We start from the raw sequence: 15134 nt of genomic DNA on the forward strand, positions 1-15134 counted from the left end.
AATTTGCTTTCCCCTCAGTGCAGATACCCAGGTGCACAGATTAAGCGCACCTATGATGACGTGCAGCCTATGTCTCAGGGCAACGCCTTATACCTTATACCTCAAGATGAAAAGACTGTTAGGAGCAGTCAGTTAAGTGAAAGTACAAACATGTCTGATTGCTTGTCTTTGTAAGCACAACTCTTATTTCACAAAGTTTCATAAAGGAGAATTAGAAAAATGCATTCTTGTGTCCTACAGCAATCACTGTTCCACATTAGTACTAGGGTGCTCCATGGTTATGAAAAAAAGAAGTTACTTCAGACTTATTTCTATTGGCATCACATTTCTATGATAATGACAGAAAAAGTTTCTCTTAAGTCTACGGAATATTTTTCCTCCTGATTAAGGGATACCATATTTAGAAAATGTCTCAAGGTTGAAGAGAAAGAGGAAAAAGTATCTGTTGCTTTTCACAAAGTGAGTATTCTGGAAAATAGATGTGTTTGCTAATGAGGGTACTATCTATTCAATGGCTCTTGCATCACTCTATACTTTATTAAAAATGTATCTGAGCAAATGAACTGACCTATAAATGCAGAATGATCCTGTGAGGTCGCATTGCAGTTATACATCAAGCAAACTGGAAATCACATCAAGGTCAGCTAGAAATTCAGCTTGCATCTTGTGATGATGGAGTTCCGAGTGTATTACTTATCTATAATTTCTGAAGAAATATGTACACAGCATAGCACGAGCAGACCTGAACTTCCTCTGCCAAAAGCTGAAAGACTGAATCCTGGGCAATACATTAGCCTGGGCTTACACGTCAGACGATTTTTGCTGAGTGAAGAGCCTGGGAAAAATGCCTGGGTACCTGCTTAGAATGTATCATGTAATCATCTCGAGTTTGAATAATGGGTTAATTCAAACTATTTAAAAAGTAAAGATATAATTGATATGTTGACAGAATTTGATGAATGCACATGATGGAAATCTGTGGACTGTATTTATTATTCATGTTCATGTTTCAGGTTATTGAGTCAACAAGGTAACAGGAGGAAACATTTAATTTACTAATAACCTTAAAAAAAATGCAGACTTTTTCAAGTCAGCTATGAGGTCCAACATTTCTCATTATTTTAACTAAAATGCTCTTAAAAATAACTTCTGACTGCAACATTTCTATTTTGTAGAAGCACCAGTACGGAAAGTACAAGCAACCAGAAGGACACAAGGTAAAAGAAATAATATATTAAAATGCTTTAACAGACATCAGATATTTTTTTCTCCAAGCATGATGACTGTCAAAAAACCCCCAACCCTACAACAGTAAGAAAAAAGAATTCCAAATGAAAGAATTGTATTTATACGTTGAAGAGTCTTTAACAAAGTAATTGCTATTACAGGGTGTTAATTACAATTTAGATTATTTATTTTATATTTTGCTATCTGAAAACCACTTAGATTATGTGTTTTGATCAAACACTGCTTCAGATTAGAATAAAAGCATTGAAGTGAGGTCTGACTCTGGATCTAGCTATTGAAAAGGCATTGTGTGATTCCACATTTGTAACTCACTATGATTCCACATAATTTTGATCAATTGAAAAGCTGAGAGATTATTATAATTTCCTTGATGTCAACACAGCAGTGAAAGATTCATCATCAGGCTGCATTCTTTCCTTCTCACATGTGTGTTTCAATAGTAAATACTGTATATAACAACTGTATTATATATAATTATAGCTAATAATTGATTTTTTTCCCAGGAGGAACAGCAAGACGGAGGACGAGATTAGTTCGTCCCTGAAAGTTTTCCAGGATAGAAGCTACAGAATTACAAATTAATAGCATGGCCTTGGAGAAGAAGAGAAATTCTTTTGAAAAAGAGAAAGTAAGAAAACAACATAGTGTTGATAACATAATATAAACTGAACCATGAGTCCACACAAAAGATGTGAAGATGCAAATGCTCACTCCTGGCATAATGCTCACTAGGAGGAGTTGTCCATTGGAGCTGGTGTGACTACTCTTGTTAGTAAGCACTATGTTGGGTGAGATCCTGGCACTGCTGAAGGCACAAGCAAAACTTCCAAACTTCCATTGATTTCAATAGAACCAGGTTCCCACTCATGCTGGGTAGCGTTTGCAGAATTGGGATCAAAAAGAGCAGGGAACAATGCAGAATGTATTTTTCTATTATTATTATTTCCACTAAATGAGAAATATAAGTGAAATTAGAGCATTTCTAGAAAAAATCACTTCAAGTGACTTTTAGGATGAGTAATCTAAGGAAATATGAGCTGTAAACGTAGCACTTTCAGTTTAGTAATATTGTATGCTTTTTGTACGTCAAACTGTCATGATGACTCCAACAACATTACCTTTTCTAAACAAACAAATATGCCTTAGAGTAAATGTATCTTTTTGTTCTACATGACATATCCAAATGCCTTCTGGTAACATGGCTAGTGGAAGCTCTTACGAAGAAAAAAGGCAAACATTAGAAATGAGCTTCCTGAAATGTATTTGTGATCATGTTGACTTTTTATCTATTTATGTGAAAAATCATTCCCATGATAGGAATCCTTTACCAACACATATAGTAAGATCCTTAAAAATGCTTTCCTACATTTCCCTAAATGTGTCTTTTGATTATTAAAGTGGAAGGGATACATAAAATGCATGCAAACAGTTAACTCTGCATGGAAAAAAGGTGTTACAAAATGAGGCTAGGTCTGATGGCTTTTATATCAAAACATGCTTTGCTAGTGTCTGATACTTATGTGGGTTGTTTGTAAATTATGTCATTTTTATAACTCTAGTTTTGTACTCATAAAAATCATTTGCCTTTCTTAACAAAAGTTGGAAAGCAAATAATAATTTCAAAGTGCCTTAATTCTGCAAACCAAAGTTTAAGAGGAGTTATCTGGTGTGCTTTTGTACTTCTGTTTTGAAACAAATACTCAATAAATAATTTGGCTGAATTGTACTTGCTTTTATTTGTAAATAAGCCTTTACATTTAAGTAAATTCTAAATATTCTTAAACATTTTGGGGTAGTTTTTAGATAAAAATGTGCTTTCATGGAAAGAAGCAGATTTTTACCTTTCTCACTTAGCACCTGAAACTTGTGCTAAAGTTAATGAACCTCAACTGCATTACCCTGTTAAGTAACAAATGACAGATCCATAGCTCATTGAAGATAATTAAAAGTCTCTACTATTTCAATAAACAAACACCATGAACACTGTTCCCTCAGTTTCACGATGAGCGGTAAAGCTACCTGAGCGTTGAACTGATACGTTTCGTGGCTTAGTGGGCCCAGAGAGTACCACAATCATAATGTTTCAGGAAAACACAAATCAGTCCATTTCCTGAGGCTACGATAATATAGGATTCATCAATAGACCACTAGAACACAGCAGTTTTAAATTGTGGAAGTCCGCAAAATAGATATCATAATAACAGCAACTGGGTTGATGGAGAAAGACCTCAGATTTGTCACAGCAACAGACTCTTCTTTCATTAAATCACAAAGACAAAAAACAGGAATGAAGCCAGCCATAAAGAGTAAAAAGTATTGCCAGGATTAATTGTAACGAGTGAAGGTTTCAGCAAAGCAATGTTTTTCAGATAAAGTGAAAAATAAGCTGAAGTCCAATAGATAAGCATCAAAAAAGTTAGGAGAGAAGAAAGTTGAAAACTTAAAAAAATTGACATCTTGTTACAGAATCACAGAATGGGTAAGGTTGGAAGGAACCACTGGAGATCATCTAGTCCAACCCGCATGCTCAAGTAGGGTCACCTAGAGCATGTTAGACAGGGTTGCATCCAGATGGGCTTTGAATGTCTCCACAGAAGGAGACACAACCACAACCTCTTTGGGCAACCTGGTCCAGTGCTCCGTCACCTTCACAGTGAAGAAATTACCCCTCATATTCAGGTGAACCTTCCTGTGCTTCAGTTTCTGCCCATTGCCCTTTGTCCTGTCACATGGGACAACTGAAGAGAGTTCGTCCCTGTCCCCTTGACACCCTTCCTTCAGGTACTTGTCCACATTGATAAGATCCCTCCTCAGGCTTCTCTTCCCCAGGCTAAACAGGCCCAGCTCTCGCAGCCGTTCCTCATAGGGCAGATGCTCCAGCCCTCTGAGGATCTTTGTAGCCCTATGCTGGACTCTCTCCAGTAGCTCCATGTCTCTCTTGTCCTGGGGAGCCCAGAACTGGATGCAGTACTTGAGATGAGGCCTTTCCAGGGCTGAGGAGAGGGGCAGGATCACCTCCCTCCACCTGCTGGCAACAGTCTTCCCAATGCACCCCAGGACACCATTGGCCTTCTTGGCCACGAGGGCACATTGCTGGCTCATGGTCAGTCTGTCATCTACCAGCACTCCCAGGTCCTTCTCGGCAGAGCTGCTCTCCACAAGGTCAGCCCACAGCTTATACTGGTGCCTAGGGTTATTTTTCCCCAGGTGTAGGACTCTGCTCTTGCCCTTGTTGAACCTCAGGAGGTTCCTCTCCACCCAGTTCTCCACCTGTCCAGGTCTCTCTGAATGGCAGCACAGCCCTCTGGTGTATCTGCTAATCCTCCCAGCTTGGGATCATCAGCAAACTTGCTGAGAAGGCACTCTGTCCCCTCATCCAGGTCACTGATGAAGAAGTTGAACAGGATGGGACTCATTTGACAAATGGAACAGTACTACACAAATGATCCTGTTCAGTGGAAGCCCAGTATCTATGTTTCATGCAATTCATCTGGCAAAAGATCTAGAAGAGTAACACTGAATGAATGAATTGCACTTTTGGGCCACAAAACATTTTACTAAAATAGTTGGTGCAGACAGCAGCCCTGAGAGTTGTATGTATGTTATCACTGATATTTTACTGTCTGAAGCTCAGAGTTTGCTAAATGCCAGTCCCAGAGAAAGGGCATGATTTAAGAAACCAACACCCAGGCAAATATCAAACAAAAGAAGACCTAATTCCTTTGAATAGTGTGTTGCCAGCATTCCCATTGGTAGCATCAGCTGCTTAGGGCCTGGTCTTTGTTTTGCTGTACAAAATCTCTTTGAATTTCGTTAGGGCGCAGGGCTTCATTTGTAATAGTCAAGATCTATAACTACTCAGCTCAGGTGGCTCTAATTATTACTTTGGCTTGAACTATTTTCCAGTTTCTCACTGCAAATTATTAAATTACAGTTTGCCTCCCCTTCTCCTCTGTATAAGTCACAAATTACAAAATTTCAGAAGCTTGCCTTCTCTTTTATGTCACCTTTGTCCAAATGAATGTTTTCATAGCATTTCAGGAAAGTGAAGTATGCAAGCCTGAAAGTTTGCCAACATTTATCGAGGACTGTTTTTTCAGTGTAACAAAAGGAATCTATTTTCAGCATATACAAAAAGGTTCACAGCAGTATTTTGCCTTTTTTTTAATCAATATTAATTAGAAATTCACCAATGTAAGTTTTCTATTTAATTGCTAGGGAAAAAAAAGGAAATTTTAGGTACAGATTTTAAATAGTAAGGAGAAAAATTCCTCATGGCATAGGTAATTAGTACAAGAACATCAAGATGGCATTATATCATAAAGAATCCTGTACATTAATGATTGAAAGCTGAAAGTACTTTTTATTTAGTTATTCTGGTCTCCTTTACAGCCATTATAATTTATTCCTGATGTTATGTTAGATGAATATGGTTTCTTTTCTTGTTGCTTTAATGGGCATCCTTTAAATACCACAGAGCTAAAGCATTTTTTATGGTTTCTTCATTATTAAACAAAAGTAACATTTATAATGGAATGTATTTCAAAGGAATGACACCAGCACTAACACTACAGATTATGAAGTCCAATCACCCTCATGAGTTGCATAAATTGATCTTGACAGCTGGAGTCACGAATGGTGCTGTGATGTGATATAAAGTTTACAGAGAACTTGAGTATGATGCCTTTGTTTGAATCACCCATACATCCTTACATAAACAAGACAAATGAATGGATTATAATCATCTTATATTTATGACATCAGTGTTCTTATAAGGAGCAAGAATTGTGCTTTTCTGTAGTATACCAGGATAGCATAAAAAATCATCCAGATCTCAGGGGATTAAATTCTAAAGAGATACGCAGCTATTTTGAAGGAATGATATCGCAATAATATAAGATATTGTCCATCATCTAGGATTTAGTGACTGATTTCATGCATGACTTTAGGCACCTGCATTTGCAGAGTAAAACATGGTGTTTTTACTAAAAAAGGCTGCTTAGATCAAGAGATTTTCAGCTTTCAGCTAATCTTCCTGGTGATGTAATCTTCTACTGAAAAGGCCAAGAGCTGGCCATGCACTGAAGTGCCACGGAAAGGGAGCAACTTGCACGCTTGAAAAGGGTGTCGTGTCACTATACAGGGGACAGTGAAAGGGCCAGGTAGACATGTGAGCCTAAGAGCACATTCATATTGCAATGACAAACAACAGCAAATGAAAAAAATCTCAGGTTTGGAGTTTCTTTTTTTCCCCTTGGCTGAAAGTAAAGGGGAAATACAAAGAGAATTCTGAAGGAAAACACTGAGTAGGTCGGCAAATGTTCCTCTCAGGCATGAACAGAGAAAGACCAAAGATGCCAATTTGAAAATAAAACAAGTAGGTAAAAGATAATGACATTCTGGGTTAAAGGGGAACAGAGTCCAGTGTTTGGGTCCTGAGCTGATAGACAAAGTGAGGAAACTACTGACGTTTGACATGCTAGAAAACAAAGAGCCAGTGGAAGGATATTGGAAAGGTACCATGGTCAAAATAACAGCCTCAGCGACTGACCTTTGCCATTGCATTCAGAGTGGATTTTGAAAAGCAATCATTTTTAATGTGATCATTTTTAATGAATGATCATTTTTAATGATTTTAAGGTCATGTATGCAAACAGGAGACTTGGTAGTAGAAAGGGGAGGCCAAGAACATATCACATAGCACTGAGGGAGTAACACAGTCTAGACTGAGAGAGTAAGTACAGCACAAGGGCTGTGATTCAGATAGGATGAATATTTGTGGTTGTTTTCCACTATTTTTTGACATTTTCTTTTCTAGTAGATTAATCAAATTCTTAGTCTATATGCTAATTAATTTCCATGAAGCAAGGCAACTTAGAAGTTTTCCTTAAGTAGGATGCACATCAACTGAATCACAGCACTGCCCATTACAATGGAGTTGTATGTGGAGTCTATCTGGCCCTTACACTGGACTGAACAAGTAATTTAAGGTCCACCTCCATCAGTTCTGGCATCTTCATACAGTAGGGGCACAAAGCAGATGAAGATCTAGCCCATCGTATTTCACAGCTATGTGACACTTTGTGCTACAGTACCACACAATTTCTCTGCTTTTACAGTACTTTAGATATTTTTTGCATTCTTGTCTTACTTTCTAATCTATCTCTTACTGTCCCTGATTTCCTCTCTTTTGATTATACTTACTACCTTTGTACTGCTGAATAAAAAAAGAACAAGATTTTTCTCTCATTCTAGACGTTGTGGTCCACCTAATCTGTACCCACACTGCACAACATTTTGCCCTCAATTTCTTTTAACAGTGGATGCCTCTGTGGTTTAATTATTCTCCTGGATTTTTTTTTCCTTCCTACTTTAGATCATGTTTTAGCATGATACTAAAGCTTTGTATTGGATGCAGTGTGGTAAAGTACATAGGAGTAACTGCTGGAGGAATAAAGAAAACCAAACTATGCAGTCTTGTCTATATTTTCCTTTGAAACCTTTTCTAGACTATGTTATTCACAGTTTTATGCATGGAATTGGTTCAGAAATTGCAATCTGGCATGGGTCAAAACTCTCTTGTCCTGACACTAGGCACCACTGAGAAGAATCTGTCTCCATCTTCTGTAAACCTTTGCATCAGATATCTATACACACTGACAAGGTCCCCCAAAGGTCCTTCTCTTCTCCAGGCTGAGCAGTCAGCTCTCTCAGCCTCTCCTCATATGACAGGTGCTGCAGTCCCTTAACCATCTTTGTGGTTTTCACTGGACCTCAAGGCTCCAGCATGTCCGTGTCTCTGTTGTACTGGGGACCTCAGCACTGGACCCAGCACTCCAGATGCGGCATTGTCAGTGCTCAACGGAGGGGAAGGATCACCTCCCTTGACGTGGTGGCAATGCTCTTCCTAATGCAGCCAAGCATATCGTTGGTCTTCTTTGCCACAAGGTCACATTGTTGGCCTATGATCAATGGATTCCCAAGTCTTTCTCAGCAAAGCTGCTGTCCAGCTAGTCAACTCACAGCTTGTAACTAGTGCATGTGGTTATTCCTCCCCAGGGGCAGGATTTGGAATTTTCCTTTGTTGGACTTATGATATCCTTTTCGGCCCATTTCTCCAACCGGTGGCAGTCTCTCTGAATGCCCAACCACCTGGTATAAGAACCACTCCTCTTGATTTTGTATCATCTACAATATTCTTAATGGTTCACAATGTCCTGTTGTCCATGTTATTAATGAAGATGTCAAGTAGTATCGGCTTCAGTACTGACCCCTGGGGGACACCACTATGAAATGGAAAATACTGCAGGTCACAGGGCATGGGATGTTTAAGCTACGAGGAACAATGTTTATTGCCTGTCCACTTGATAATCATACATTTCATTAAAACACATTTTGGCTCTTTTTATAGTTATTTTAGTTCTTCCTGGATTGAATCACAGTCAAATAAGGGCAGCACTCAAGAATTCTGGAGCCTGGAGACAAAGAAGAAATTTTGCAGAAAGGAAAACTTTCCTTTGGTTGAGGAGGAAAGGATTAGAGACCTTCTGGGAAAGCCTGACATACTCAAATCCATGGGCCCAGATGGGATGCACCCACGATACTGAGGGAGCTGCCGGATGTTGTTGCCAGGCCACTCTCCATCATCTTGGAAAGGTCGTGGAGAACTGCAGAGGTGCCTGAGGACTGGAAGAAAGCCAATGTCACTCCAGTCTTTAAAAAAGGGCAAGAACGAGGACCCAGGCAACTCTAGTTCGGTCAGCCTCACCTCCATCCCTGCAAAGGTGATGGAACAGCTCATTCTGGATGTCATCTCCAGACATCTGGAGGAAAAGAACGTGATCAGGAGTAGTCAGCATGGATTCACCAAGGGGAAATCCTACTTAACCAATCTGATAGCCTTCTAGGATGAAACGACTGGCTTGGTAGATGAGGGGAGAGCAGTGGACGTTGTGTACCTTGACTTCAGCAAGGCTTTTGACACTGTCTCCCATAACATCCTCCTAGAGAAGCTCTGGAAGTGTGGGTTAGACGAGTGGACAGTGAGGCAGATTGAGAACTGGCTGGAAGGCAGAGCTCAGAAGGTCGTCATCAGTAGCGAGGAGACTAGTTGGAGACCTGTGGCTAGTGGAGGTCCCCAGGGCACAAAACTGGGTCCCATCCTGATCAACTTCTTCATCAATGACCTAGATGAGGGGACAGAGTGCCTCCTCAGCAAGTTTGCTGATGATCCCAAGCTGGGGGCAGTGGCTGACACACCAGAGGGCTGTGCTGCCATTCAGAGAGACCTGGACAGGCTGGGAAGCTGCGCAGAGAGGAACCACCTGAGGTTCAACAAGGGCAAGTGCAGAGTCCTGCACCTAGGGAGAAATAACTCCATGCACTTGTACAAGCTGGTGGCTGACCTTGTGGAGAGCAGCTCTGCCGAGAAGGACCTGGGAGTGCTGATGGACAGCAAGTAGACCCAGAGCCAGCAATGTGCCCGTGTGGCCAAGAAGGCCAATGGTGTCCTGGGGTGCATTGGGAAGAGTGTTGCCAGCAGGTGGAGGGAGGTGATCCTGCCCCTCTCCTCAGCCCTGGAAAGGCCTCATCTCAAGTACTGCATCCAGTTCTGGGCTCCCCAGGACAAGAGGGACATGGAGCTACTGGAGAGAGTCCAGCGTAGGGCTACAAAGATGATCAGAGGGCTGGAGCATCTGCCCTGTGAGGAACGGCTGCGAGAGCTGGGCCTGTTTCGCCTGGGGAAGAGAAGCCTGAGGGGGGGATCTTATCAATGTGGACAAGTTCCTGAAGGGAGGGTGTCAAGGGGATGGGGACAAACTCTTTTCAGTTGTCCCATGTGACAGGACAAGAGGCAATGGGCAGAAATTGAAGCACAGGAAGGTTCACTTGAATATGAGGGGTAATTTCTTCACTGTGAGGGTGACAGAACACTGGACCAGGTTGCCTAAAGAAGTTGTGGAGTCTCCTTCTGTGGAGATATTCAAAGCCCATCTGGATGCAACCCTGTCTAACATGCTCTAGGTGACCCTACTTGAGCATGCGGGTTGGACTAGATGATCTCCAGTGGTTCTTTCCAACCTTACCCATTCTGTGATTCTGTGAAATTTTAATTTAATTGCTAATCTAATTATAGGGTTTTTTTTCTCACTCAAATATTTTATAGATTTTTCAACAACTCTTTTTCCAGCAACAAAAGTAACCCTGATTCAGGGCCACATTGAAGCCATGTTATGTGATGCTGCATGGAATTACAACATATTTATTAAGGAAGAAAAATTTAATAATGCAAACACTGTTGGCAATAGATAGGAACATTTTCAGGGCTACAGACAGAAGGCTTGAGGTGTGGTTTCAAGGAACTTACCCTCAGCCCTTCAGGCTATTGGCTCTGCTGCAAAGGAGGCCTAAGGGTCTCCCTGCAGTCTTCCAGATCTCAGCTCTGCTTGTTGCTGTAAGTCTGACGCCATGATCTATAGAGAAGTACAAAACCCCCGGTTCTACATAGCAGGCAGCAATCTATTTGTCTGCAGACACCTAGATCCATATGTCTGAAGAACTGAGCAGCATTTGTTTCTGTCTTTATAAAGACCAACAGTACAAGGTGCCCATACAGCAGTGAAAAAGGTGGGATCTAACATATGCCTTCAATGTGACTCTGAATCACCTTGCTCCACCTCTGAAGGGAACAGCTACATTTTGACTGGAAATGACTGTTCCTCCCAGGGACTTAGGCAGAGGGATATCTCATTTCTGGATCCCAGTTGGTCAGAAACAGTAAATACAATTGGTATAATTTTTAAACAGGAATTCTATCTAAAAGTATTTGAAAATAAGATCTGTATGTTGTTATATTTTTGTTTCTTTCGCATTTTCATATGAAAACAGATGTGGATGGGGTTGCACTGCCTTTGGGAAAGGCTTATTCTGTATTTTCAGAGCCTTTGCAGAAAGCTGTGGAGTCACTTCAAGGCATACATCTACTGCAAAATCTGCAGAAGCCCCAGGAGTATTTCCAGGATCCTAGATCTTGCTGTATGTCTTAGTCTTGCCCTCTGTTTTGGGGATGACATCAGACTGCATGGTGTCCCTGTCTCCTGGTTTCCTCAGAAAGGACTTCTGAAAATGTGAGCCAAACGTACGTCATGTCACAATCCAAACAGAAGCAAGTCTGGAAGAATACAGCTGTACAAGAAATGAGTTTTTATTATTTCTACAGCTGCAGATCAGAACATCAGAGACATTACAGATGGAAAAGTCTTATTAGATCATGTTGTCAATGTCCTTGCCAAGACAAGATTGTTCCTCACTGTTACAGTCAATAATTCTTTACCCAGACTAGAGGTCATTATCTCATAGTCTCTTCAAACCCACTTTCCCAAAGTTTTCTCCCTTTCTGGCTTAGCTTTTATCACACTAGGCAGAAATATTGTATAAAACACTCCTTCAGCAGAAAAGACAGATGGTTTAGACATAAAAAGGATTAACATCCCTACTAATAACTCAATAATGGGCTTGCTCATACTTTCCTGAAACATCCGTAACTCCAGGCTCCAGTATGATACCTGGAAAAGGTCTTCTTCATACAGCTTTCAGTACGGGAATACGTTTACAATTGGAGAGCAACCACGGTGCTGAACACACTATTGACTTTCATCTAGTTTGTGGATGGCCATATAGGTTTCCACTTATTTTTCTGAACAGTGCTGTAGGAGCTCAGGATCTGTGATTCATGTAAAATTCCCTGAAGACTTGGTTGGATTTATGAAAAAAATCTTATGAGCTAGAAATCTCCCTGTGTATTTCTACTCCTCTCCCCAGACTAAAGTGCACTTAAAAAAAAAAAAAAAAAAAAAAAAAAAAAAGGAATTATTCTGTGTAATCGTTGGCAATCTTGATGAATCAAGCAGAGTTATGGCAGAAGTGTGGCATCTGCTGATTGTAGAATTCAACATCCTTCTCAGCTTCATAATTAAAAAAATTACCAGTCTGAAAGTCCTAGAGTCCTATTTCTCTGGCAGCTGGGATGCCTGGGCAGCCCCCAAGAGGCAGGCAGCAGAAACCCATTTCAAAGTAATTTGGCTTTTGGCATCACAGTACTGAGATTCAAAGTTCAGAAAGCCTCTAACACCATGGCTTCACAGCCAGAATTTCCAGTAAAGGAGAGCAGAATTGACTGAAATAACAAGTGAAAATCTGGATGTGTTAGCTGAAAATAGATAGATGATGAGCCATATGTGCAGTCTTAGCATGTGTCAGGCAAGCAGCCTTCCAATAGAAGGAGGTATTTAACACCATTGCCAAGGACACTGATGGTGCACACTTCATGCAAATGTCATCATCCAAGCGAAAGTAGAATCAGCTCACACTGTCATGCACACAGGAGAAAGCTACAAGAATTATCAAAGGAGTGAAAGCTCTTTTTCAGAGAGCATGAGTAAAAATTTTGTTTGTTCAGCCTTGTAAAATTGAAAGGTAGGAGAAACATGATTGTTCTCTCCTCATATTCAAAGTAGGCTGAAGATCTATTGAAAATAAATAGTATTCCTAGTGGAAGAGTTAGCAAGAATACTTTTGTGAAGAACATTAGATGAAGAGTTTTAATCTCTAAAAAGCAGTGCTTTCCAAAGCAGGAGTCAGACTTAGTTGCCAAGAAGCACCTTTTGTTTCTATGATGCTAAGATTACAAGAGGCAAAGCTTCTGATGTGGATCCTGCTGTCCAGCTGTCTTGAAAGATTTCCTTCTTCTCTTTTAATTCAGTGCTGTTTAGAATAAATGTCAGAAGCAGAATCCAAAATTAAACCTTTCCATATGGCTGCCTCAGCCACAGCCTACAGTATCCCACTGTTCCTGTTCATCTTTCTCTGAATATTGCATGTCTTTAATACTTGGCCCAGCAGTGGCCCTATTCATTAGGAGTGGACACTGCTCAGATCTATACCTGTAGTAAGGACAGCCTCATGACAGAGTAGAGGCTGAAATCCCTCAGTCTAAGGGAAACCTAGAACTCAAGATTTTCCACTTCCAGGACAAGACCTCTAACTGCTAGACAATTAAATCAGCAGCCAGTAATTCTATCACTACCCACTCTGAAAGAAAAGGTTTCTTTTTTGAGGTGCTAGGTCTGTCAGTATTCGCCAGAGGTTCCCTAAGCATTTCTAATTAACTAGGGTATTAGAGGCTGTTCCTTTCAGATTAATGTAGAACATGCAGGAATCTTTCAGAACGATCATGGAAGTCCAAAATACTTTAGTGAAGTGACCTTTGCATGAGGAAAGGGCATAGGTAGAAGCTTCAGTTAAGTCTAACTCCTCTTTGGGATCTAGGCTTTAAAAAGCTGGAGTGGGCTCTCTACCCAAAATTTTACTAGCACCAAAGAGTCTTATTAATCAATAACATGTGCCACTGACACAGAATAATTGCAGAAAAATGTATCCACAGTTTGTTCAATAGGAATCTTTAGAGCCTTATCTATTCATACTAACTATGTACAGTGAGTTTTTCAGATGGATTTTTTTAATGCATTTTGTAACTGTACTCAACTGCAAATGTCAAAATTTACAGCATAGCTAGACAGCATGATTCAAATGAGCTTAGGACAGTCACTCTGCAGTGTTAAATAAAGAAAACTTCTTTAAATTTTATAGAAGCAGTCAGAGTTAGATGCTACTTATGTGCCTGTGGTTTAGAAGTGCTGGAAAATCCAGATAAGTCCCCCACACACACTTCTTTTGATCAAGGACACAGGTTAGTTTTGAAGGGTAGATTTTGTTTTAAAAGTTAAAACATACTACACTGACAAAAATGACACCTTTACTACCAAGATCCTCAAGCCAGTGCTAGACAGCACTTTTTGGATTTTTGGTTTTCTCCCTACCCAAAATTTCATATCAATAAAATGGATCATGGCATGGCTTAGCCGGTGACATTTATGACTCTCCTTCTAGTAGTGCTGACACACTGCCATCCGATCCAGGCGTGAAATTATGATCCCTTTGTGTTTTCTGTGTGAACATTGTTAAAAATACTTCTGCAGTGGAAAATGACCACGTAAGGATCTGAAGATATAAAACAGATTTTTTCGTCTCGCGTCTGTTCCTGGATGTTTTTTCATTCATTCATGGGTGTTGAGGCACTGTAAGAAATCTGACCCGGCTCTCCCCTCACCTCTGGGCACACATGTCCCCTGCACAGCATGCAGTAGGAAATTGATGCATGTCCCAATGTCACCCTAACATAGAGATGACTACACGGCATACTCGTGCCCAGCACCTCAGAAGTACTCTCAGGTCACACAGGAACTCTTTCATCAGGTTGACTAACCTCCTTGCTCGTACAGGGAGGAGATTCCCCAATATTAATTTCTGTGCACTATTAAACTGTGGCAAGCATTTACTTCTGTAATTTTATTATGTGATTTCCCTTTGTGATACAGTTAAAGCTTCGAGTTTTATTTTGTTTTTGTTTTTGTTTTTTTCTTTTTTTGAATGTCACTTTTAAGAATGTCTAAGAATCTACAGAAAAGCAAGACCAGGAGAGAAAATTTTTATTTGAGCAATGGCTACAGCTGGAAGTAACAGACAAGCTTTCAGGTACACAAGCCTGTCTTCGGGGCTGAAATGGAAGCATTCATTAATTAAGTTACACAGAGCTAAAAAGACAGGTTACTTTACACGATTAATTTGAGAGAAACAAGAAGTATGTCTGGGATAAAGATTTTACCAGCTGTTTTGTTAGAGATGGTAAGTGGATATCATATTGAGGGAGAAATCCTATCCCTACAGGCACCAATGGGAGTTTTGTCATTACTTTTAGTGGAGCCAGGGTTACATCATAGTACTTTTCTTTTTTCACTCTGTCTCTGTTAGTGAATCTGAGCCAAACT

General features: G+C 40.3%; 1 protein-coding gene across 4 annotated transcripts in view; it reads left to right on the forward strand.

Annotated features, from left to right (window-relative positions):
* POSTN (periostin) overlaps positions 1–2974 on the forward strand; it is a 37999-nt gene extending 35025 nt beyond the window's left edge. For 3 of the 4 annotated variants that reach the window (XM_062567081.1, XM_062567082.1, XM_062567083.1), the window contains 2 exons: positions 1176–1217; positions 1752–2974. In XM_062567081.1, coding sequence (XP_062423065.1) covers positions 1176–1217; positions 1752–1792 — 83 coding nt within the window. In that variant the 3' untranslated portion in view covers positions 1793–2974. The remainder of the gene's footprint in view (positions 1–1175; positions 1218–1751) is intronic. The other variant, XM_062567084.1, reaches the window with a different exon arrangement.
* The last annotated feature ends 12160 nt before the right edge of the window (positions 2975–15134 follow it).

Source organism: Rhea pennata, chromosome 1, assembly GCF_028389875.1.
Source record: "Rhea pennata isolate bPtePen1 chromosome 1, bPtePen1.pri, whole genome shotgun sequence".
Classification (NCBI taxonomy): domain Eukaryota; kingdom Metazoa; phylum Chordata; class Aves; order Rheiformes; family Rheidae; genus Rhea; species Rhea pennata.